At 38.3% G+C, this 27,211-nt stretch overlaps 2 protein-coding genes across 2 annotated transcripts in view; one reads left to right on the top strand and one right to left on the bottom strand.

Moving 5' to 3' along the window:
• The window catches only part of LOC140922218 (phosphatidylinositol-3,5-bisphosphate 3-phosphatase MTMR14-like), a 46,372-nt gene extending 26,068 nt beyond the window's left edge, over window positions 1-20,304 (bottom strand). Inside the window, exons 1-6 of the mRNA XM_073372202.1 lie at window positions 20,100-20,304; window positions 19,929-19,985; window positions 19,629-19,723; window positions 13,772-13,877; window positions 10,318-10,393; window positions 9,321-9,396 (exon numbers count right to left, since the gene is read on the bottom strand). Of these exons, the coding sequence (XP_073228303.1) occupies window positions 9,321-9,396; window positions 10,318-10,393; window positions 13,772-13,877; window positions 19,629-19,723; window positions 19,929-19,985; window positions 20,100-20,195 (506 nt within the window). The 5' untranslated portion in view covers window positions 20,196-20,304. The remainder of the gene's footprint in view (window positions 1-9,320; window positions 9,397-10,317; window positions 10,394-13,771; window positions 13,878-19,628; window positions 19,724-19,928; window positions 19,986-20,099) is intronic.
• Window positions 20,305-22,240: 1,936 nt separating this feature from the next.
• LOC140923099 (uncharacterized) lies at window positions 22,241-25,618 on the top strand. Its single transcript, XM_073373164.1, has 2 exons — window positions 22,241-22,367; window positions 24,831-25,618. The coding sequence occupies exon 2, from the start codon at window positions 24,853-24,855 to the stop codon at window positions 25,426-25,428; it is 576 nt and encodes a 191-aa protein (XP_073229265.1). The 5' UTR covers window positions 22,241-22,367; window positions 24,831-24,852; the 3' UTR covers window positions 25,429-25,618.
• Window positions 25,619-27,211: the final 1,593 nt, after the last annotated feature.

Genomic DNA, 27,211 nt, shown 5'->3' with positions numbered 1-27,211 from the left:
TGGGCTTTCACCCCTTGTTATCACCAGCTAATGGGAATCTTGAGACACATGCTATTGTTGCCTCAGGTTATCTTTGAGATGCTGAGATGTTACCTTAAACCTTTGTAGCACTGAGATCCTCAGTGTTACAAAAGTTTAATTTGATAATTTGTTTTAGAATAATCCTGTTAATTAATTAACTATACCAGGTTTATTCTAAAACAAAATTGACATTATAAATCATTATATATATAACAGCTGCTTGCAAATTCAAGGGGATAATATTTGCTCCCCTTTTTATTTTATATTTACTTAATCTTTTAAGGCCTCAGAATGGCGAAAAAATAGGAACAATAACAGTTTTTTGCCATTCTAAAGTGGTGTAATCTAATAATTGTGACTACTCAGCTTGTTTCGGTTTTGCTATTCTGAGTCGATTTTTGCCTGATCTACTTTAATTTATTTTGTGTATGGTAAAAGTTTTTTAAGTTGGCAAATAAAATGGTTGGTTGTTGTTGTGAATAGCTTTTCTTACTTTTAGTGCTGCCATATTCTATTGAATAAAAATGTCCTACATGCAGGTGCAAATGGCAAGTGCATTGCATGTGAAAAGAAGAAAAGTAACATTGTACAAAAGACGTCATCTTTTTTGGCAAATTCCTCTCCTACTTTAACAAAAGCTAAAAATAAGATATGATGAGGGATATCTTCAGGTGTCTACACAGTTTGTGCCACAGTGTAACCTTAAAACATCATCAAAAAACTGGTGAGACCACTCAGTTGAATTTATGTCAGGTAAAAGGCGCTCTTACTGACAAGACAATTAAAGGATTATGAGCAGTGTTGAAGGGCAGTTTTCAAGCTATGCATGGATGCCAAACCAAGAAAAGGGGGCCTAACATAGCTTCACACGAAGTATCTTCAGATCAGTACCATAGGTAGCAATTTTGAACAACTTCTAACAGGCACTGCTTTCTTTCCCATGTTCTAATTCGTTTTTTATCATCGTTTTTATCCATTTTTGAGCTATTTTATAATTTTTGAAAAAATAGCTGACATGTCAGTGGTCTGAGCATATGTATCTTTGTGGCTTTTTGTGTTCGGGTGCCAGTGTGTTCCAGGGGCCAATAAGGTTAAAGGTACTATGTGTTGTTGCTAGAAACCAGTAAGATTTTGGCATCTAAACATAACATTAACATTGCTGCGCTAAAGTCAAACAAGGGCACTTTGAGACCGCCATTTTTTTTCACAATTTTGTCATCTTTTATTACGACTAAAGGCATTTAGAAGCATAACATTTACATATCTTCATGATTCAAACGCTGAGTACAGTGATGCAGCTGTTTAAGGATTCATATTTTAGTGTGGCTGCTGGTTTAAGACATTTACGACCTAATTCGACTATTGCAAACGGTACAACGTACGCGAATTTTTTCACTTGCTTCAAAGTATAAAAAAACAGATTTTTCAGTGTTTTTAGAAGTTTTAACAAGAGCTGATTTTTTTAAAGCCGTACCGAGTAAATTAATTCCGTAAACATGCTTTATTCACTCTCGTACCAAGTTCAACAGACCTTGAATTTCACCTTCCGGAAACTTATAATATAAGTACAACCATATCTGATACATGTTTGCTGTCATAAAATTAATTAAAATGTATGAGTAGAAATCAGTGTTTTGGCAATTTCACAGTTCTGTTGGAAGTAAATTAAAAGTAATGATGTTAAGGTAACAATCTTAACACTCAATGATGCATAATTTTATTGCAGATGTTAGAAAAGGAGGTGATTTGTTAAAATCGTTTAAGCAAAGTAATCTCCTAATATATCAACCAGGGGGGGAGGAGGGGGAGCTTCTTCCCATACATTCTCTTAAATGAAATCCAAATGATGTTCTCACAACTTGCAAAGCGATCAGCAAGGGTCTTGCCAGCGGATTTGTGTACTGATCATGCGCATTACGTCAAAAGCCATAGATCAACGGTCTTGACAAAAACAAAAACATGGCAGTCGAAGGCGGGACTGTTTCTCACTATTATATTTTGGTAATTCGCAAATTTATAGATTTTATGTCGCTTTTCAGACATAGTGTGTGGTTTTTTTTTTCTGTTAAACAATTTCCCTTTGCAGAGTTGGAATATGCAACATATAGCTCCGTATAGCTGCCAAGAACCGCCGAAGAGTTGAGCTATCGAGCAGTGTTTTGCTGAAAACCTTAGGAAAGTTAAAGTCGCTTCAAGGTACAGGGCTTTCAGTAGTGGTTGATATTTGTTGTAGGATCGTTTTGAATTTTAACTTTGGATTCAAGGTGTTGACTGATCGAAATAAACGAAGTGAAATGTTATGAAGTGTTAATTTTTATTCAGTGAAGAAATCGGTAAAGCGTGGCGTAAGAGTCTTATGTGTGCGAAGCGCGTCTCTCCCCAGTCTCGCTCTCTGTTTTCAGCCTCGTTCCAGACCTTTTGTTTGACCGCTCGCGCGTACTTGTTGGAAACGTAGGGTTTTTTTTCTGGCCTCGCGCGATCGATCAGCTGTATATACTTCTTATTTTTAACTACAGGTTAACAAAGTGGTTTAGACACATGTTTTCATACAAAAGTTTGTTACTCAGGGTCATGAACCTGCAAGCAATGGAAATCTAAAAATATATGACCGTGACCAAGAGAGGAGCTTTAAACACTAAAGCACAGTTAGCGAGACAGATTGAAGAACTAAGGGAAAATGGGGAAACATGCAGCAAACCACTTCAAGAACTTTCCCACCGTTGATTGAGCATTTGCTCTCATTTGTTCACTACCTCCAAGTGTGTGCGGGTCCAAATTCCGAGGATGATGTTATTTAACTTAGAGCTCTTTTCTGGTCCTCCTACAGGAAAACTGTGAAATGCAAAGTTAAAATGGTACTTTAGAGGAACGGCCAACCCAAAATTCAAGTTGCCGAAGGTGACAAAATATGCCCAGCCGGAAAAAGTGGTTGTTGCTGTCGTGTGATAGTGATAATCTGGAAACTGGATGAAATATCCTGAAACAAGAAATTTCAACCTACTGATAACCGTAGCTATACCTCCAAACCTAGAAAATAAGGAATACCAGCAAAGAGGACTGCACAACATAAGCCAATCATGACAGAGAAACTTTTTAAGCGCCGCCATTCCTCAGACATCCAGGGCAGAAAGCCTCGAGGTGTCTATCCTACGCTGTTCGATCCAAGACCATCAAAATCGCATTAGTTGGACCTAGAATCAGTTGACAGATTGAATCAAAATATACATAACGTAAATCCTGCTATGAGCACAGCACGTGTGCGTGGAGAGTGCAGACGTGTGGAGCTGTGCTCCCGAAAATTCATTGCAAAATTTAATCAAACAAATTTAGAATCTCAAGTCAAATCAGTAAGATTCCTGCTGAATAAGCCGATAAAATGAGTAAACCGTCGCGTAAAAACAGAAGTAAAAAAACTGATCAAGTTCATGAAGAGTCCCTTACTATCAAAGATGGCGTCGACGAATTAGAACAAGAGGGTGATGGCGACTGTGCTAACTAAGGAGTATGTATATGAGATGATGAAAATGCAAGAATCGTTGTTTCGCAAAATATTTGATTCTTTGTCGACAAATGTTAACAGCAGAATTGATGGCGTTATTAAAGACCTGGCTGAGCTAAAATCTAGCCTACAGTTCACCCAGAAAGACGTTGAAGACCTAAACCAGTAACCAAGCAGATGACTAAGATTGGAAAAGAGCTGTAAGAAGTCCAAGCCCAGGTAGATTTCCATTGTGACAAGATGGAATATCTCGAGAACCAGAGACGTCGCAACAATATTAGAATTGATGGAATCCCTGAGGAACCCGATGAAACTCGGGAAGACACTGAAAGTAAAGCTAAAGTGGCGCTACAATTCATGCTCAATCTTCCTTTCAAGGTGGAAATCGAGCGAGCTCATCGTACTGGCAAAGTTAATCGGTGCTCTGACGACAACGCTTCATCTACGCGTCCTCGTACAGTTATTTGTCGCCTGGTAAGCTGGAAGCAAAAGGATCCAATATTAAAGGCCGCGAGGATTGTAAAGCCAGAGGGCCGGGAATGTTTGTCAATGAAGATCTTGCGGCTGAAACTCTTCAAAGGCGTAAAGATCAACTGTGAAACTAAAACAAGCAAAGCAAGCCGGAAAGATTGGCTACTTTATGATGGATAAATTGATAATCAAAGACAGACCCTCGATCTAGTTTAACTCAGATAAGTTGACTCCTTATCCAATTCCTTGCTAATATGAGCGAATTTCCTTTTAATCATCTTGACGATGTGTCTTTTAATCTTGCCCTTTATGAGTTAGCTCACGGCCCAGTGCGTTTTAATAATGACAGATTAGAATGCCTATACTTTAACCCGATAAGTAATTGCTATACTGCAATATCCAGTGACATTGATCCACATGGTAATTTTCTAAATCTTACTTCCAAATGTAGTTACTATAACGAGCCAGAACCAAATGACCTAATTGGTAATAAGAAGGATGCTATCAATTTTTCGCTTTTGCATTTAAATGCTCGTAGATTACTTAAAAATTTTGACAAATTTACCCAACTCTTACATTCTTCGCAGCATGAGTTTTCAGCTATAGGTATCTCAGAAACGTGGCTAAATGATATTAACGAAGATTATGTAAACATTACTGGCTTTCGTTTCATCTCATCGAATAGAGTGGGTAGGCTCGGTGGAGGTGCAGGCCTTTATTTACGCGACACTTTCAACTTTAACATTATGTCTGATTTGTGCTCGTCAAACTCCGCCTTATTTGACTCTGTTTTTGTTGAAATCGAAAATCTGTATGGAAAAAACTTTATAGCCTGCGTAGCAAGCGTTTCCGTTTGGTTTCGGAGCAAAGAAAAACCGAGGAACGGGATTCTCGGTTTTGGCCGCGCGAAAAATGAAACAAGAGCCAGGCTAAAAACTTTATTATCGGTACAGTTTATCGTCCTCCTTCTGCTAATTTGCATGAATTCCTGGAATCTTTTCAGCAATTTCTTGATCGGGTAACCAGGACAATAAAATGTGTTACATAGTGGGTGATTTCAATTTAGACCTTCTTAACACTGATTTGCATTCAGCTACAAACGAGTTTATTAATGCGTTATTTTCTCATTTTCTTTACCCGCTAAGTTTGAGACCAACTCGACTTACTTCGTACAGCGCCACCCTGATTGATAACATTTTCACTAACAATATTTCTGCTTCGTGAACCATTTACCAATCTTCACACTCTGTTACACTGATGCTCATTCCTCAACAATTAAGCCTAAGGAAAGTGTTGCCATTCGCAACTTCTCTAGTCAGAATATTAATGCATTTAACAACCTCTTGTGTGAATTCGATTGGAATTCTCTAATTTATGCTGATGCTAACGCCGCTTACAATGGGTTCGTACAAAAATATACTGAATTTTATAACAAGAGCTTTCCGCTAAAGTTTTGTGAAGGGAAAAACCTAAAACATCTGCATAATCTGTGGCTTACAACTGGAATCTTGAAATGAATTAAAACGAAGTCTAGGCTGTATAAATTATTCTTGAGCAAACCAAGTCATGAGCGTGAATCCAACTATAAGTCATTTAGAAATACGCTAACTTGTCTTGTTCGTGTAGCCAGGAAAAATTATTATGACAACAAATTGGATAAGGCTAGATCTAACTTAAAGCAAACATGGAAAATTCTCAATGAACTGATCAACAGGCGTGACGCTAAATCACCGTATCCTGCCAGCTTCACCAAAAATGGAATGGAAATTAGCATTCCTACTGACATTGCCAATAATTTCTGTGATTACTTCACCAATATAGGGCAAAATTTGGCGAGCAAAATTCCTCCCACAAATTCATCACCCAAGGAATTCTTGAGCGGCTCTCTTTCTGAATCCATTTCATTGCAACCACTAACGGTTGGTGAATTAAACAATATTGTCAAATCGTTCAACGCTAACAAAGCTCCAGGACATGATAATATATCTATGAAGATAATTCATCAGTCTTTCCAAAATATAGAGAACCCTGGGAACGAGGTTGGTCTACTGGTGTGTTTCCTGAATCTCTCAAAATAGCCAATAAAGTGATTCCAGTTTTTAAGGCAGATGACCCAACACTTTTAGCAACTACAGGCCAATATCAATTCTTCCAGCCTTATCTAAACTCTTGGACTGACTGATTTCTTAAATTTGCATAATATCTTATACTCGACTGCATTAGCTTTAATTGACTTGATCAACAACATATCTTCAGCTATCAACAGAAATGAAACAACTTTAGGCACCTTCTTAGATCTTTCTAAGGTGTTTGATACTATTAATCATGAAACATTGTGTCAAAAAGCGCAACACTATGGTATTCGCGATACTTCTTTGGCGTGGATCAAAAGCTATCTTGAGGATCAGACTCAATTTGTCCAGTTTGGGTCCCATCGATCTTATCCGCGGAAAATTTTATGTGGCGTCCCGCAGGGCTCAATTCTTGGACCTCTTTTGTTTATTATTTACATTAATGATCTCCCTAATGTCTCTAGTCTCACTCAATCTTTACTGTTTGCTGATGACACAAGTAGCTTTTGTTCCCACAAAGATGCCAACCACCTCGTTTCTATTGTTAAAAATGAACTTCCAAAAATAATTATTTGCCTTAAAGTGAATAAGTTATCTCTAAATTTGACTAAAACAAATTTTATGATTTTTCATCCAAGGCAAAGGAAAGTCAATGTTAATGTCCATCTTACTCTGGAAAATACTGTGATCAAGCAAGTCACGGAGACAAAATTTTTAGGTGTTCTCATTGATCAGCATCTCTCTTGGAAACCACATTGATTTCGTCTCAAAAAAAGTCTCGAAAAGTGTGGGAATTATTGCGAAAGCCCGCTTTTACCTATCATCCCAAACCTTGCTGACCTTATATTACTCCCTTGTATATCCTTTCTTAACATACTGTAATGTCGCCTGGTCCTCCACCTACTGTTCCAACCTAAACTGTATTTACCTTTTGCAAAAGCGGCTAGTGCGGCTCATAACAAAAGCTCACTATCTAGCAAATACCGCCCCTTTATTTAGCCAGCTTAAAGTCCTCGACATGTTTAGTATTAATTCATTTTCTGTCTCTACTTTTATGTATTCTTATCACCATAATCTTTTGCCTAGTAGCTTTCGTCACTTGTTCTTAAGTAGTAATCAAGTCCATCAATACGAAACTCGACTAGCCTCTCAGTATAGACCTCATTTTTGTAGAACGAATATAAAGCAATTCAGTATCCTTTACCGAGGACCTAAGATCTGGAATTCGTTGCCTATTTCACTAATTAGCTCTCCTTCTATATTTGTTTTATTAAAAAAATCAAAAAATTATCTCACTGATAGCCGATCTGTCGCTTAATTTTCTGATCTTGCTCACTCTGCACTCAGCCATGAATTTAGTTCATTAGGTAGTTGAAGGAAGCCTATTAATATAAGTTTCAAGCTTCGTTAGGCTTCCTTGCCACATTAATTTTATAATTTAATTAACAACTTTTGTTCATGTTGTATTAGGTTTTGTGAGTGACTAAATAAATAAATAAAAATAAAAATAAAAAATAATTCCACTTCCGAAAATGATCCCTGATGCGGATAGTATCAAGTTACTTGACAGAACAGGTAAAACTATACCTACATAGGCCATTTCTGAGCCTGGGGTAAGCTATTTATCATATTTCCTATAGGAGGCCCAGCAAAGCGCTCTAAGGTAAATTACATCATCCTCGAAATTTGGACTCGCACACACTTGGAGGTCGTGAGCAAATGAGAGCATTCTGAGCCCTTTAGAACTTGCAGACTCAGCAACGGCATCAGCAAGATTTCCCGGTGTTTTTTCCACAGTTCTTTAGGTGTTCTAATGTATCAGTTGGAACAAACATGGGAAGGACGGTAAAATCATCACCAAAAGCTGAATCAACAGTGGGAAAATTCTTGAAGTGGTTTGCTATATCACTCGCGGTTTCCCCAGGCCTTCAGCACGGTCAATTTTTATATCTCTTCTTCAAAAAAGCTAGTGCCTCTGGAGTAGGATCGACTTGATCGTCCGCCATGTTAGTTATTTTAAATTTGCCGCGAGGGCTATTAAGCCTCACTTCCAAGCAACTCCCGTTTTTTTCTGGAATTGCACATGCATTTACACCATAGGACATTTTTTTCCTGGGAAATCTCTCAGATTAATGCTTGCCATTGCTCCCAGCAAAATAAACATTTTTGGGAACTGTGCTCCTTTTCCTTTGAAATCTGAATATACATCCTCTTTTTCATTCCATTGGATTTGAGAAAGAGGCCTTTTACACTTGCAAAAATAATCGTAATGCATCAGTCAATTCCAGCTGAGCCTCATTGCTTATCAATCCAGAATTACATAGCGAAATCGGGAGCTATCGACGTGAATCAACGTTTTTTTTGGTTATTGAATCAAATTTCTGGTGATATTTGTATCGGTAATAGCATGATTTGTAGTGATGTTTGGCATAAGTACCGCGAGTGATATTTCGAAACTGTTATACGCAATTTCACGGGCCGTTAGGCGAGTGAAATTTGAGACAATTTTGAAATATCACGAGTTTTATTTACGCCAAATATCAATAGAAATCATACTATTATTTGTTTATGCTACTTCCCACACAAGGTTTGTAATTTTCACATGTAGGTATTTCAAATTAAGCTGAAATACAACTGCTCTAAGCCAATCAAATTGCAGAAATTTCTCATGTAGTAGTATAAATATTTGAAGAACATCCTTTCATATTTATAAAACTGTTCATTATAGTTAGCTATACAGCGCACAATTAATTTTAGTTTGAACAAGTTAATAACAATACTAAAACCATAAACTGGCGTAGTCACGGCGTGGAGTCTTAATTAGAATAGCACTATTACAAAGGAAGACGTTAATTGCAACAAAAAATCACACATTTAAATGGCACTACTGTCCGATCAATGAAAAATGTTGCAGTGTTGACGAAGGACGGGGCATTTGCCCTCTCTTTTCATCCCCACCCCGGGGAATTTGACAGCTCCAGAGTCCCCAACCCCCTGAATTCGCCATCCAAGGCAAAAAAAAATGCTAGTGTTCGTGGGTCAGCGCGGGCATAAAACCTAAAAACAGCTGACATTCCAACATTCACAGACAATGATTGAGGGTTTGAGCTGGCTGAATAATGTTGTATCGCCCAAACAAACCAACCCAAAACACTTAAACCCTTAATTCATTGCTTGTGTCAGATGCTGATGACAGTCCTAAAAGGAGTTGTCTTACTATTAGAGCTTAAAGTTATGAAACAAAATTGCACTTGTACCTAGAATATAAAGAACCTGCACTATTATTTACTCCATTTATATCCTCCAGCGGGTCATCAGGAATGCTTTCTCCCCCTAAAGGTCAAAAGGATTTCAATTAATTTACTCACTTGATACTGTATGCAGATATTAAAGTAGATATTAAAGCAGATATTAAGTAGGCTATATATTCAGTTCTTGGTCTGTATCTAAAGAAGCAGTTACTGTACTTAAAGCAGATACAGTGTTAATTTTAGACTGAATTTTGAACAATTTGTGCAGTTTTATTATTACCGACTGACACACAAGAAGACTTATTCCAGTGTGGGGTTCACATGGTCACAATATTTCGCTAAGCTTGATGCATACTAAAAAATGATACACCTTAAAACTACATCCTTGGGATAAATTCCAACTAAAAAAATTAAGCACCTCAGATGTTAGACCATCAAACGTCCACTAAGAGACCACCCAATGTTTGAAGATGTAGACAGTAGTGGTACTTTATTGGTGGTGGTCACTTACATTTGTAGGAGAGTTTGATTCTTGCCCGGAGCTCATAATTTTTCTATATGCATGTTTTCAGGTCATCAAATTCTCTTTCTTTGTTAATTATGAGACCATTAAAAAGACAACGCACAAGTTTTTAATATGTTTATTTGCCAACAACGAATTATATTTTTTTTCCCTGAAAATCAGTTGAACAGTTTCCATATTCAATTATTGCATCACTCAAAGATTTTGATTGATGATCAATTATAACATATTATCCTCACACCTCCAACCAGTAGTTTTTCACATTCTGAAAGCTTACTTTAGAAACTTATTTGGCACATAGAAAGTCAAGCAAATTTATGGACTGCTTCATATGGCATCTGTTCAATGATAATTCATTACATGATGTACCTAGTATATGAACATCTGCAAAAAGGTGCAGAAGAATACAGACCTTCAAGGAGGTGAAACAAAAAAGGGCTGACCTCTAAGATTATTAATAATTTTCATAGCATTTCTTACCTGCAAAGAGAAAGTCATATCCAGATCTACCATAAATTTCAGCTCCTCCTGACAATGTGGCTGATCTGCAAATATTCTACAAATTAAGAACAGAAAGTTAATTTTTGTATTTTTTTTTTTTTCAGGTTTTTAACAAAAAGTATTCCTTTTTTCATTCACTAATCTACACGGTGTTGATTAGGCATCGGAGATCAGAGAGTTCTCTGTTTAAAAATAGGCAGAATTCTCCGGCTAATATGTGGTAGCCTATGACTATTTTTTATTCAGACATGGAGCGTCTTTCAAAATATTCTTGAGTGACATTGCACCTTTATCCCCGTTACTAGAATTCTTACTGAAAACTCTTAATCTATAGTCCTGGGAAATTTAAAGCTGATCACACAGAGTTTGAACCAGGTTTAGTCACTTCCCTACCACATGGTGAGTGGGTGGGGTGAATGAATCATTTAATCATGAAATCATCATTTACACACACCCAATAATTCATTATCTGAGATGTTTCTATTTCACAGTTAATGTTGCTTGAATATAATAGCTCACCCAGAAACATATTTTTGCCAAAAGCATCATGGGAAGGAAGCAAGATCATACTAACTGAGGAAGCACACGGTGATTTTGTTACACTTACTTCCTACATATTCCCTGAGGATGCAAAATAATTCATGATATATACATGTATCATGTAGGATGCAAAGATCATCATGTCAACATTAAGATGCTTCAGTCTGATTACTAAAATCTACCATAACAGGGTCCGAAATTGCGCCTTCCTGGTCACCAATGCGACTAAAAATTAGCCCTGGCGACCAGAATTTCATAGCTGGTCGCCAGCTAGCGACTAGTAAAGCTGGTTGTTATCGTGGACTTAAACGTTCAGAGAAACTGATTAAGAATTGAAACGTCGAAGCTATTTGCCAACAGGTGTCTTATTTTTTGCCCTGCTGATATTTTTTAATTACAAGTGAAACGAATCTTCCTGTAAATTATAATACCTCCACAACAGCTACGATCAATACAAATTGAACGTTTCCAAGCCGCCATGTTGTTTTCAGCTGAAATATGGTAAGTATGTTATGTACTTTGCGGACTGGTACGAGTAATGTGGCACAGTTGTGGCCTGGTATGAGCGACATGGTGGCTATGTTTCGTGGTAGTTATCGGAAGAAAATAGGGTTTTGGTATGATCAGTGCAGTCATGGGCAGACAGCTTTCTGTTCCTACGTTCTAGGTCAGGTAGCTTTACATGTATATGTCCAAAAAGTAATTTGTGGAAAAAATAAGACTTCACTCGTACAGGTACGGTTGCTGTCTGGTATCGGAAGTGGAAGTAGTGCAATTTTTGAGCAAAAAAAAACATCCATAACATGCATTCTTTATTCGTGTTTAAACTTTTATTTGAAAAAAAGGGAGGGGGAATTTTTGGCGACCACAATTTCCCCTCTGGCGACCAAAAATTTATACTTGATTGTCATTTGGCACTCATATTAAAAAGTTAATTTCGGACCCTCCATAAGATGAAGGATTAATATCATCTGGCTATAAAATATGTCCAGAAGTTATTTCTGAGCAGATAAAAAGGAGCATTTCCAAACAAATATTCAATATGCTGTCATTTTATTACCCTGGAGTGATTGTAACCAATACGTTTTCTATATTTGGGAAGCAAATGGGTAAACCAAGCCAAGATGGCATACAGTAACCTAACAACAAACCTACTGAAAATGTCGCAACTGTTTCTGGGAATGACAGTGTTTGTTGCGTTCAACAAAGGAGAACGCTTACTCTACGTGTACCGCACACGAAATAGTAACCATTCTGTATGTCATGCGATTTCACGGTTTGGACGCCATCTTGGACCAGCCTGGCACACTTTGCCTCGATCTCATGTGTTCAGTTTTTCTCGCCCGGGAGCTGGTATCTTTTTTGTGACACTCGTTCACAGATGAAACGTTCACGATTTTCTGTTTACCACAGGTTTGTTTACAGTTTTTCGCGCAGTTTTCTATTAAGTTTTTTTATCATAGGAAAATTTCCATTCTAAGATAATCAGATATGTAGATATTATGTTAATAATGTGTTTTGCACATTGTATTTGTTATTATGGATTCAAGCAAGATCAGCTTAGATCGACCATACTTGATTCTATTACAAATTACATCTTTTCGCTTTTAAAAGCTATTTACAGCATTGTATTTGCTTTTGTTTCTCACCATTTTTGAAAAATATACCAGAAGTTGAATAGTGAAATATTGACCTTTTCATCTCAATAATTCCGCGTGCGTTGCATTTTGAAAACAGTGCTAAGTAGGTGAGTCATGTTAGCCTAGTGTCAACAACAAGGGTGTAAAGTGATAAGCGACGCTTAAACTTTTCAGATAACTTTAATTTTCTGTATCCCAATTTTTAGCCAATTTTCTTGATCATCCTATAGTGCAAAAGAATATCCTGAGGATCATAGTCAGTGTTTGACCTGTTGTTACTTGCATGTACTTTACTTAGAGATTTAGCCTAGTAAATGTAAAAAGTACCAGTATGCTCTTGCATTTTTGAAGAAAAATGAAATAGTAACGAATTGTAAAGTGGGAGGACAAACAATAACACTGATAAAGACAGCTGCTGATATTCATATTGCTAAAAGTGTTTGATTTTGATTTCTCGATATTACAAGGCCATCAGGTTTTTAACCCTTCTCCCAATACCACTCACTACCTACCACCTTCCCCCTACCCATCGAACACACTTCCCTAATTTGCAAAATTTTTATTACTGGTACTAACACTTAAAGCCCCCCCCAGGGGGGGTCTTTAGGAATTTTTGGGTGGGGAGGTGCTGCTAGGACCCTGGAACCCTTAACCTATACCAGAGCTAGTTCAGCTGAATTTTGCTACCCTAAACTAGAGTAAACTCTCCAAATCCCCCCTATCCTAGGGTAGCTGTTTTCCAGAAACTACTGACTAGAGGTCACTAGCACAGTCTAGCCAAAACAAAACCTTATAGCACAATCCCTAGTCTAGACAAAATCTTCAACCAACTGATCAGCTTCCTGAAAAATGATACCCTATTCTAGACCCAAACGCTCTGATTTATACACCCTATCCTAGAGTAAACTGCTTGAAAAGCATACCCCCCCCCCCCACACACACACACACACACAGATTAAAGCCCTATCAAATGAGGAAGCTGTTTTCAGTAGCAGTGGAAAAGAAAAACAAAGACTGCTGGATTAATGATTCATCATGAGATGCATCTCAGGACTCACCAAAGCAAATTTGTAAAAAAATTAATGGGCACATTGAAGAACTCTCTACCAAAGCACATAGTGAAAATTGGAATTAAACAGAAGGACAGCGACAACTCTTTCAAAATGAGGGTAGCAGTACAACGGTTTTAAGAGCAACACATCGACTTATTCTAACAATGTGATGGCATGTAACAAGGAAGAGTGAATTTTTACCTTTCCTTCAAAGAGAATGACAGGTACTACAAATCTTGACCTACAGCGGGCAAATCTAGCCTTCACAAAAAGATCTTTAAGTTTCTTGGCATCATTTGCTTTTGGACTGTAAAAGTGATAAAAGGCAACAAATATTAATTAGCATGTAACAAACCGCTAATGCCACAATTAAATCATTCTTTATTAAGCTGCTCAAGAAAAGAAGGGGTGAGTTTTGAAAAAGTAAAGAAAGCCCTTCATGGGAAGAAATGCACAGGGGAGCTTTGGTCTGTGGCTGAGTCTTGGCTCCTTATTTCTCAGTTATTTGTAGGGTAGGTCCACACTAAATCCACCTCTTTTATATTAAAACAAGACGCCTAAAGTCATTTCCGTGGGATGCGTTGGACTATGGAAGCATAATGGCATTCTATCTGAATTTGGAAAAATTAGGGAAACCGGAAAGATGTGTCATGTTATGAGCATCGATGAGTAGGTTACCTTTATGGGTTGGTTTAATGTGCTTATGACTGAATTTATAGTAGCCTGTGTGGCAGGCTACTATTTCTCCCCAATCCACATCCCCTTTATCCCCTACCTCTTTTGACACCAGCTATGCAAGCTAAATTTATAGGTGTCAGTGGTCGCAAGGATGGAGTTGATCTTGTTTTGATCGCTATGTAGTTATTTTCGTAGCACGATTTGGATAAGAAAAAGAAGTTATTTTGCATCAAAACAAGGTTTACCCGTGTAACTTAGATTGGAATGTTAACGGAAACAAATAATAGAGATCGGAGAACATGCGCATAATGCTCTCTGATTAACCTGAACAGGAACTATATGTACAAAGATATGTCATATCTTGGTAGTAAGTGGCCACAGGTAACTTTTTCAAAGAGAAATAAACATTGTAGTTTTAGGTTAATGGAACAAAACAAAGCAAAACATCCGCTTGCTTTATCCAGGGTTGAACCCAGGGTTACACACTTCGATAAAGTTCCAATGTTTTAATCCAACATGAAAGTTTAATATTACAAGATACTCTTGATACGGTTAAAAATTAATTGCAATGTGTTTCCAAGGTCTCAAAGTTAACATTGTTCCAATGATTATCCCTGAATCCAAGGTATAATAAGTTAACTAAGGTCCTGATCAGTGTCCCATCCAGAAGTCCAATCCATGCCGAAAGCGATTTGTCGATCGACGAGGACAATATTTTCGCGATTTCACCGCCAATCATCAAGGGTCAAGTTGAAATTTACGCGATTTAACCTCCCATCGTCAAGGTGTTTTCGATGAGAAAAGAAAAAAACTGAACTCTAGCTGTGCTCAGTAAAAAACTGGCGAACCCCGAATAGAAAAATCTATCGGCAAGGCCCGCAACCAGACGCTAATGAAACCTTATGAAAAAGCTAGACCTAAGCAAAAAAGAATCATGAAGGCAAGAAATAACTTGGCTTAGGTCGCCTTTCGTGACTTTCCAGTATCCCGAAGGATTTCGCTGGTTAACAAGCCATCCTAAACCACAAGTGGCAAAACTCAAGGACGACAAATTTGGCAAGGAACGTTCTTTCAACGCTCTTCAGAGGAAGCAAATCGATTAAAAATCGATACAGATTTTGTAAAATCTGATTGGTCAGCTTGGAAGAAGAGATAATCGATAAAGACTTTAGGCAATCCTATTGGCTGGCTTTGCAATTTTGGGTACAACCGAACCAGATTTTTACCGTGGGAGTGCCACAGGCATCCCACGGAAAAATTCATCATTGCAGTGGGCTGGGATATGACAAAGTGATTGCTTTCAAATACATGTACAATTTTAAACTGGTCAAAACCAGAAAATATTCTTTCAACACAGCAGTTATCAAGTTTATTACAACTTAAAAAATACAGTCATTCATAAAACCTGCAGAATTCATTTCTAACTTGTGAATCTATTCACGAGGTTAGATTGAGCACTCAAGGTTGGTTGGTTGGTTGAGTGGTGTAAACTTTCATTGTATGCAAATGAGCCTCGTGATAAGGAGGCAGTTTATTTCGAACGGTGACTTCAATGGAGCACCATTTTGGTCACTTTTTGGTTTTCTCACATTACTTGCTCTGTCATGCGAATGTCACTAGAATTTTCTGATTAAAACCTGTTGGTCCAGAAAAACCTTGTCAAACTTTAATGTATTACGCATTTGAAAATGACAAATTATTTGAAAATAGACCATGCAGACATATCCAAAATGATCATATCTGAATTTTCCAGTGACATCTTCTCTTTGTTTCTCTTTTGGTTTGAGCTGTTCGGCAGCTGTCAAGCTTCCCTGTGACACTGCTACATCACCAACATCAACTTTGCTACTTGGAGTTACATTCAAGTAGCAAGAGTGATGTAAGTAGTAAGTAGTACGTAATTGTAGTATGTTGCCATGGCGACTCCGATTGCAATAAAACCCAGATCATAAGAACTTTTCATCTTCATATATATGATACAGCTGTGGTAACCTTTTATCCATAACTTTACTCATGCCGACGTAGTTAATGCTCAAACTTGGGAGGTATTTCCCCCAAAAAACCAGTCGAGCCACCTTAAGGCATTAGTTACAAAACAAAACAGGTCTTCATATGTTCAAGTTACTATTATTACTGGGAAAAACCAATCGGCATGATCTACAGTCACACAGCTGGCACATGAAAGTGTTGGACTTTGCTCCCTTTCATGGTTCGTACATGAGGGAATTCAAGAACTTGTAAACAGGATCATAAAAATAACTCACGCACACAATTTGCACATGAAGATGTTGGACTTTGCCCCTCTTAAAATTTGTACAGGAAAGAACGCATATTGTCTACAAGATTACTTTACTCAAGTGATTAAATCACCTCCTTTTCTAACACCTGCAATAAAATTATGCATCATTCAATGTTAAGATTGATACCTTAACATCATTACTTCACTTCCATCAGAATTGTCAAATTGCCGAAACACTGATTTCTACTCATTCCATGTTATTGACCTAGCCTGAATTTCATCCGATTGCTTCGAGTCATTTTCTCCTCTAAGCAACATCTGAATTGACAAGCCATTAATACCAGGGCCGTAGCCAGACTTCAGAACAAGACAAGGCAAGTTTCAAGTGCCGAAGGCGCGAGCTGCTAGGGGAGTCTGGGGGAAAATTTTGAAGTCTAGAGGCTCAGAAATGCTCTTGCAAGCATTTTCCGTGGCATTTGTCTTCAGAAAAGTCAATCTTGGGCAAGTGTAGAAGTTCACTTTTTTATTGCTTAGCGATACTGATGCTAAGTTAATGACCATCTGTCAGCTTAAGTGAAAAATTGACACACCTTCTTTGTAATGATTTTCCAAGTTTCAGCTGACAAAGGAATGGGTAAACAGAGGAAAATTGTCGAGTTTTGAACTAAAAAACTTTTTCAAATTTGTACTTGCGTGATTAGCTCGCAAAAAGCAAAACATCTTGACGCCACAACCATGTTTACATACTCTCACGCAAACACTCCTCACAGCCAATCAGAATGGCATACTATCTTAGTTATTTTATAAATAAACAAGGTAAAAAGTTACATGAAGTTACATTCTAAAGTACTAATATAAGAAGGAGAAACAAATAGCAGGATCAATAACACAAAGCTTTTAATGCATAATGCTAGAAGCACAACAACTTAAAAATCTTCAATGTGACATAGAAAAATATTTCTCCATCCCTGTCCAGAATGTTTTCTAGAAGAACATGTATTTGCGGTTTCATCTGGCATGCATTTTGCTAACTATTGTTGTAAGAACTGATACTTGCCTAGTAAGGCAAGTCCTTTCTGTTTTCAAGGAATTGCTGCAAAAAAAATTTAAGGGTGCCCAGTGCTCTGAACTTGTGAAATACAGGGTGTCGAGCATATGATTTGTATGAAAAAAGGAAGATTTTCTATTCACCCAAAAGCAAAAGTTAGGTGCCACATGGCACTGCTAAAGTACAGCTGTGGTCTTGATTCACAATTTAAGTGTGATTATAAACCGATAATTGAGTATAAAACTCAGCACTTCACCGAAATTTCATTGTTCCCTCAAACTTAAAAAATTGCATTTGTTTGTAATATTTCATGCAGCACTTGATACAATGCACCATTCTGAAAATGTTTGTCTACATATCCTTAAGAAAACTGCTTAACTAATTTGTAAAGAATGAAAATAACTGTGTTTTCATGGTAATGAAACTGTTACCTGCATTTATTAAAAGTATATTTTCTGGTCATGAACAGCGAAAAGTTCATAATTAAGCCTAAAGTAAGAGTATGGTTCATGCACGATAAAAAGACTTGTGACTGGAAAAAATCCATTTATGATTACAAAGGTCTTACAAATGAATTGGTAATATTAACTCTCATTAAGATTTGAAGTTAATAGTAATCAACAATCATTGGAACTAGCCAAGCTGACAATTCATGCCTGGTACCAGAAGAGTACCTGACATTTCCCCTCAAGACAACCTACCAGTTACAGTTGATAAAGGCCTTTTTTGTTTTTACAGTATGCCAATGACTAAAAACAAAGTAGAGTTTCGGGTAAAACAAAACTCAAAGAAAGCAAAATTACAAAATGAAAAGTGACATTTAAAAATTCTAGTATATATTCTAAGGCCATGCCCATAAAGTGTGTGAATTTCAATTGCACTACCTGGCCATGTCTTTGGTTAGTCAAAAAGAATTTTCTTTAATATTAATGAATCCAAGGGAAAAAAAAACTTTACAGATGTTCATATGGTGGGGGCAAGTTTGTGCCCCCACAATACAAACATCCTGAGGTATATGAAAGGGTAGGGATTTCATTAGTTAAAGTATAGTTTATGAAAGGCTAAGGAAATCTGTCATTTTGGTATGTGAAAGGACCAAAAGGTGCTAACAGACACACTTTATGGATTTCAAAGAGACAAGAAAACTTCCTGAATTATAGTGATCTATTCATATTATATAGACGGTGCATTTACAGCAGTTAGATGAGATACAGTGTTCTAAACTGTAGGTATGTTAAAGGGGTAGCATTTTGCAATAGAAGGTATGTGTAAGGGGTGCCTTTACTCTCAAAAATGGTATGTAAAAGGTAGGGGGTTGGACCTCAGGGCGGAGCCTCCTGCATAAAACTTTGTTGAGTATCGCCAGCTCTTGAGGATGCATATCTTTGCTCACTTCAGACATTTCACCTTCCAACTTGGCAACTTTACTTATTCACTAGAGCTCTTTCCTGCAGTGTCACTTAATATGAGCTCATTGGTCCTCAGTCAAACTTGAAAAAAAAACACTTGAAAAGGGTCTGGAAAATGATACATTGTACATACTGCCAGTTTGTACTTAACATGTGGACCTTTGTACATTCAACAGAAAATTCTTAAAACATCCTTGTTCCAGTTTCAATACCATGCTCCTGTACATGCTAAATATGCAAATCATGCAAAGAACTCTTTAAAATATATTTCACACAATTCTTGCAGAATGAATTTCTTCAAACTGGCCTAAGCAGAATTCTTAACGTTTTGCCCGCCTTTTTTCTGGTATTTAGATGAGACAGGTTTACTTGGTAGTGGAGGCCTGCTGTGTTTGATTCTCTTTCAGGTTGGGATGGCTACTAGCAACTCACTTAACCTACCGAGCCTCCAAGTATTATTCACTTAATTAACAATTAAATAAAGATAGTAAAGACTCTATTAGGCCGCCACGTGGGCATAAATTAATTGCACGAAAGCAAAGTAACAATTATAAAAGTGTGAAGTCGAAATACATACAACACTTGAAGTCAATTAGTGTACATGCACAGTGTTTAAGTAACATAGTAAAAAAAGATTGGCTATTTTTAAAGAATGAAATATGCTGGAACGGTGGTTATATCTACCTGTCGACATTTTCTAAATCATTGGTCAGTTTCGATTCCAAAATAACCAGTTTGAGAGGGTAATGCCCGCATAGGTCGCCATTGTTGGTAACGGTCTAAAAGAAAACCAAACGAAACAACAATATTAACACGTTAATTATATAAAACAGCCATAAGAAACAAGCCTTCACAGCCGCAAAGTTCCTGCATTAAAGCCGGCCGGAGAAAAGAAACTGAAACGCAAGTAAACTTATAAACTTAAGCTTAAAGTAAACTTATATTCTTCAATAATTTCATTTCTATATGGGACATTCAACTAACCGTGAACTTATAATCTTTGGCAAACAACTGCAAACATTTCTTCTGTATTCCCTCGACCTAGAATGATTTACACAGAGATAAGGCGACCGATTAAAAGTTGTCCGAAGACAACAGTTGTAAAAAATAAGATAGGCAGTAACACATCACAATTGTGATCTATTAACCTCCTACCTTTGGGTTAGTGTCTCGGGCTCTGTAGGGATATTTAGAGAAATATTTTACAAGTTCAAAGAGCTCAGTTCTCGAGACCTCCTCATCGAGACTCATAAGTGCCGACAATCCTAAAACAAACTAATTATAGAAGAGAAATAACCGTCAATATAGAACCGAAACCGGAACATGTTTTTCCTTATCTTCCCGTCTCGTGGTGAGCTTGTTTACGTTAGCGGCAATACGCATTTTTTCTTGTGAGAAACCGCTGGCCGATTTTTAGTGACTGGAAATGATCTAAAGAAAGTTTATTTCGTATTCAGGAGAGGGGCAGGGGAAAACATAAAAAAAAAGGGTTGCACAAAACTTTTTTTGACCGTATGAAGAGAAACAATTCTTCTTTCAATGTGATGTAGCGAGATATTCTAATTAGAGTCGATTTTTTGGGTATTATTAACCAAGCGGAAAGAAATCGGACAGAATGGGCGTGTACGTGGGAGGGGACATTAAAATGCGATATGGCGAAGCATGTTTCGACACGGTTTTATAACTTTTAGTTGTCCTCAGGAATGCTTTTTACTTTGTAAGGCGAAAGCAGACGTTTCATTTCCTTGTTCTTGAACAGTTGCTGTCTCCTTCACCACTTGATGTGTTGAAAGTTTTGCTACCAGTCAAATGAAGCAATGACGTCCTATTTAAAATTAACTTTCGAAAAAAGAAAACAGGGCCCAATGTTGCAAAAACAAAAACCAGAACTAACCATCTATTAACTGATCCATCACCACAGATACTAAAAGAAAGTAAAAATTGTAAAATTTATGCATCAATAACACCAAAAAAATAACCTAAAACTCACTTGCAAAGGCCTGTTACGGCTACAGCTCTGTTGCTCAGTCACATAAGAGTGTGCGTCTCAGATATAGATCCTGCTAAGAAGACTGAGAATTATTATATTATGTGTTCAACCAATCAATCAATAAAAACCTTTATTTATACAGGATGAAATTATAGCCTTAATAGCTACTTGAGTGGTGGTGTATAGGATAAACAAATAACAGCACAAATTTTCGATTAAAATAAGTTAAAACATTACAAAAACTTAAAATACTTTAAAAAATTAACTCTTTCTAACAAAAATGTAAAAAAACGTAAACAGTTCAAGGATGTTTCGGCAATGAAATTAATAAACGATTAAAAACATCTAAACCGTCTTACTGTACAGGTTACTAAAATCAATATCCTTAATTGCATTCTGCTCATGACTACTTTTAATAAAACTAGCAAGGGATACTCTTTCGCGGCACTCCCATGGTAAATGGTTCCATAGAATTGCCCCTTTGTAGACTATTGAAGATGTCATGATATTTGTTCATAAAGATGGAATAACTATCAGATAGCTTCAAATTGTACGATGGCTGAGACTTTGAGGTATGTATTGACACACAGGAGAGCGAGACATTATGGAACATCTTATAGATGACATAGATGAGCTTCCAGCATGTGTCTTTTGTGGATCATGACCTGGTTTTTGTATACACTCTAGAATCTGAAGGATTGATCTTTATATTGACACCGTTTGTTGAGTACTTCAACCTAACAAGTTGAAGGAGGAAAGCCGAGTAGCAGTCGCGCGCAGTGGTCAAAGATTTCCGAAAGTCACAAAAGTCTCGCTACAGTTACCGGCAGTCACTTTATTTGCACAATTCTTTATCGTTGACAAATGCGACCGGTAATTACCATGACAGTTTTCCTATAGGATATATATTTTAAAAATCACATAGCCCTCTCAGCTTGAGATCCAGCGACCTTACATCCACCAACCCGAATAATTAAATTAATTACAAGAATTCAAATCAGAATATTAGAAGTCCATCAAATGTTTAGAGGAGAGGGTTGTGTATATCCTATAAGCATATCCTGCCACAACTCCTGAAGTCATCTTTCGATCCGCTACTGATGTTGTGAGTTGCTGTTTGCCGCTACCTTTTTCAATTAGCACTTCCCGGCTAAACACTTTGATACTTACAAAAACATGGACACTGAAAATAAAATATTTTATTTGCTCCTTTGCTGGTGATGCGCAAAACTTTGACCTCCGAAGCGCCCGGGGGCAGCTAGCAGATGACACAAACATCCAAGCCTCGATTTCACGTCAAGGGGCCGACTACTTCCTCATTCTAATAAACTGTTTACGCTCTTGCTTTGAGCCCTGATTAATAGCAGCTAAACAGCGCTGGATTTTCGAAGTGCGAAGGGTTGTTAACTGTTCTTCATACACCTCCCTTACCGGTAAGGGGCTGTAGGGTAGTAGTAGTATTGTAGTTCATTTCATTTGGACACGATGTATCTCTTTTTCACAACTTTTTAAATGATAACAAAGACACTCAGACTAACTTAAAAAATTATCGATTGGTGAGGTTTCTCAATTTCACTTTAATTCGTCTTGATACACTGATTACTTCATAGGTGATCTTAACGTAAGTTACTCCACAACGTAATCCCCCACTGTATCTTAACATTTCGCGTACCAACGAAACATTATTCAAGTTACTGCAAAGCTAATGGAATAGACAGCTAGCTCAAATTCAACATTCGTTTGTCAAAACCGTATAACAAAGAACACGAACCGAGAACTCAAATAATTTAGAGTCTGGTGTTTCACGATCTTGCACAATGGCATGTAAAAGTTGCTTTAACAGCGAACCTAGGTAGGTAGGTTTGACCGATTCAAATTAAGTTTCAGACAGTTTGATAATTCTATATTCCTTTTTTGTTATTTTCAAAAGCATGTTGGCAGAAAACCATAAGCTAAATCTCTCTAGGTCTCCGTTGATGTACATTTTTCTTATTTCTTCAATGTTGTTGCTCACAAACGTTATCTGACTGGTAGCTGAGCGTACCCTGAGTGTTCTCCTTGGCGGATGTGAGCTGTGTTGCGGGCAGTTAGGAAAATCACTAACAGAGGGTCCAAACTAGTCCCCCGTGCTGATCATTACATATGACTGATTGATCATTACATTGACTGGTTGACTGATTGCAATTCAGTCATTAGACAGCTATTTAAATAGGAAGCGTGTTTTGCTTTTTAAATGTACATTCTTAAACTTTTGCCAAAACTTCTGTTCGATAACTAGTTAGATCAGTCTTTTCCCCGCAGTTGGGCAAAAAAATGGGATTTGGATGTGCAGACAGTACTTAATTCGTTCGAGAAAATTCAGGCTACTATTGGCTGGTTCAGAATGTACTCGAACTCCCAGTTACTGTCAATTTAAAACAGTGGTTTTCGTTAATCCCTAGCCTGCGAAAACATCCGTTTCTCCTCGCTCTTCGCCGCTAAGGACGTTTCGTTCCTCCGTGCGAAACGTCCCCAGCGGCGAAGAGCGAGGAGAAACTGACGTTTTCGCAGGCTACTTAATCCCCCACCTCTAAAGAGATACAGAGTACCACGATAGGTGCGTGCAGATTGCCCCAGCATTTTGTGCTCCCTTTTGGAGTAACACAAGCTAGATGCCGTGGTCCTTACAGGACCTCACAGAATTGACTTAACATTGGAGCCTAGCCTAAAGTGAAAGTTTAATCCTGTACCCTGTAGGCTCTAGCTCAGGTAATAGGGACGTCGCGAACACAAGGTCAAGGGAAAATTGCTAGGACGTGCTTAGTTTTCACCTTCTCTGCACAGTCGTATTATCTTGCATGGAAAGACGTGAAAGACGACAACTTTCCGTATAAGTGGCACATATATTCTGAAATAAGGCGCGTCTTGACTAAGAACAGCCCGTAAAACCTGTTAAGCTACGAGGTGATAAGACAAAGAGTACCTCGTATGACCTTCGTGTCTCCATTTTTTACCCAAACGGCATGCGCAGAACAACTTCAGGGTCGAAATTGTAATGTCTCGGAGCCCGTTTACACAGATCCGGACAAATTTTTGAACAGACAAAAACTTACCTGAATCCGCCTTTCGATTACACGGGACCCGCGGAACCGTGCAAGTTTTTGAGCGGCAAAGTGTGCAGGATTTTGACCTGATCAGATTTACCGGTACGGTTCCACTTTTACGCGGACTAGTGTAAACACCTGAACCGTGGCATGCAAGTCTTTGCACCGTTTGCGCGGTAAAAGCCTGCAGCCTAGTTTCTCACGTCTGTTAAAAAGGCCAGCCCAATGCTGACCCTGGCAAAACTTTGAACGGTCTCGTGTAAAAATTACGTTAGTAACAGAATTTAAACGATTCAGTGTAAACTGGCTGCAAAGACAAAAAAAGAAGTCCGTTCAAAAATTTATCAGGCCCGCGATGTGTAAACGGGGTCTCGATCAAGTTATGAAGGACATTCGTTATTTAAACAAAGGCTATGTTGAATTGCTTTTTTTTTGAAAACAGACAACATTCCCACACGAAAGTGAATCCGGGACCAGAACTAAGACACGAACAAGACCGCGAACTATTTATACTAACTGTTTGCGCCTTGTTGCTTAAGCGCCCTTTTTTCTTCGGCATAATTGGCCCTAGTATTACCCTGAGCGCTATGAGCGCTAATCCTTAGCTTCACCTGTTACCTGATTATATTCAGCACAAAGTTCAAATAGCTAGGCTCCATCCATCAGTTAGTATAAACAATAAATAATAGGTGCCGCTCATCCTCTCGTTACTCAAATAAGTGTCTTCCATTTCAGTTCTTGTTTACATAAGACTCATTTGACCCCATAATATAGTAACCGCTTGCTGAGCCGCAGGTTCTGTTTATTTCCTAGAATTAACGTTAAAACCTAGAAGATGGCGGCAATTATCGGTGAGAGACAAGAAGTTGGCGTAAGGAACATCGGGACGACTGCAACAATACCGGCGAATCCAAAAGCTAAACTGATGTACTATCTTGACTGTGTGGCAACCCTTATCGAGCTAGACAATCCCAATTTGAATCGTTTAAGGAATTTTCAGAATTACTATTTCCTTAACGATGCAGAAACAGACGCGCTTTTAACACTCGTCGTACTACTTAAACCAGATGAGCTGATAGGCAAGATTTTTTTCCCCAAAGAAGATTTGCCTAGCAATAACGAATTCTACGAGCTCAGCGCAGTTTCTCACATGTTTGCTGTATCGGAAAACATGGTCATTGGGGGAAAGAGGACAAGAGTGGCTAAAATCATGTACTTCAAGAGATGTTGGCTGGAAAATTTCTACATTACACCCATCATGTCATTCCAGGGCCGCCTGGGGAGGATTGCACGAGGGCTGCCTGGACGCGCACCCAGTCCACCAAGGGCACTACCGCCTCCAAGGGCTTTCACTCCGCCCACACCAAGACCTCGGTCTCCTCCACAGTCTTGCATGTGTAATATTTTGTAGTAATCAAGCCGTCGATATTAGTTTAACACTTTTACTCCATCGTTCAGGGCATGGAACAATTAAAGGTTCGGTTTTAGCATAAATATACGCGGTGCTGGTATGTGCGACATAAGTGGCAAAACTGATTATTAAGATTTATTAAGACAATTTTCTGTGAAGAGTCACTGAAGAGAAGTAGATATATCCTCGTCGTTTAGTGGTGGAGTTTTCACGATGTACAAACTGTAGCTGACCATTAATGCTAAATAAAACATTAAGATAGTGAAAAAGGTAATGAGTCAGGTTTATTTTCAAGGGTAATTCAGGGTTTAAGCTAGAAAATTTTCAGTGGTACGCTCAGTTTTCCAAATTAACTCTAGTTCTTCTGTTAAGTCGTTTCAACGAGGGTATGATGAATACCTTGTTCTTTAGGCAGCATTTCCTGCTTTTGCGTGTGAGAAATTCGGGAAAAAGACTACATCTTCCCACATTTAAAAAAATTATCTTGTTATATAGTAAATTTCCACTACTATAAGGAGTCACTTTAGGGAGACCCTATATGGGCATAGAGGGCAATGGGAGCCGTCAAAAAGTATTGTTGTAAGAGCAATGGGAGCTGTAAAAAAGACAACGGGACCTGCCAAAAATGGACCGATGAGAGGAACATGACTTCATCACATACCGCAAGTGTCACGCAAGAAGTCACACCAAAATGAAAGTAAAATTTACATGTGAATTTTTAATGGTAAAACCCTATATTTACAAGCGGGAACGCAGGAGGGTACCGAATTGACCCTTGTCCCTTTACAAATTGATCAAAATCTAGTAGGTCAGGGCTTGATCCTCAGCTGTCCTGTGGTTTCGTTGATTAAACGCTGGTCAAAGTCCGTTTCTAACTTCTTGGTTTGCGGTACAGAATGGAGAGTCTTGGTCGTGACGTTCCGCATGATTTTGTGGGGGTCATGAACAACCAAACAACCAAGGTGCGTGCTTTAGGGGACGGGTCACTCAATTGGTCATGCAACAAAGCCTTCTTGGTATCAAAATTGATGACATCATTATTGCGGTAATTTTGGGAAAACCCACGTGCCTTGTGACAGTGTTTGCCGCTTCTTGTCACGTAAACATAATCGTTTGAGCCCAGACCTATGTAATCTATGATTGGACCTCCGTCCAGCTCGTCTTTAAGCTGTCCGAGATACTTACCGCGTGGTAGACGTTTCAGACCAGGGCTGACGGTATACATGACCGAGTCCATCCACGCACAGCACGCGATCTCGCAGCGGGAGGAGTCCTTCTCGGTAGAACTCAGGTGGATCCCAGATTCCGCCGTGGTGCATGTGGCCACGAAGATGTTCCTTCGACAGCAGAGTTCCCCCACAGACGTGACTAAAGAATGATAAACATCCAACATCTCATCCCCTACGGGTAAGAGGCCATGTATGATCATCGTATAGTCCTCGGAAAGTTTAAAAATCTGGTCAGCTGTTTGACAGGTCGTCACTTGTCTTATTGGTTTGCTCTCCGAACTTGCACAAAGGCTGTTGGCCATGAGTTTACACAGGGCTCGGCGACCGGGATTTTTCTCAATACGTTCTGCGTTGAGTGCCACTCCCTCACGCTGCAGGTAGTCGCGGAGGTAGTCGGCTCGACGGTCTGGATAATTGGCAACATCGGGGAAAAGCCAGCCGTCAGATTAGATTTTTCTTTTATTAGCTGTGTTGATATACTCTTTAAAAAGAGTGAGGTTCAAAATGCCAGGTTTCATACTTCATAGACTTGGTAACCTTGATCGAGTGCCAGC

The sequence above is a fragment of the Porites lutea genome, chromosome 13, assembly GCF_958299795.1.
Source record: "Porites lutea chromosome 13, jaPorLute2.1, whole genome shotgun sequence".
Lineage (NCBI taxonomy): Eukaryota > Metazoa > Cnidaria > Anthozoa > Scleractinia > Poritidae > Porites > Porites lutea.
The sequence above is the reverse complement of the archived record's forward strand: the minus strand, read 5'-3'. Positions and strand labels throughout refer to the sequence as shown.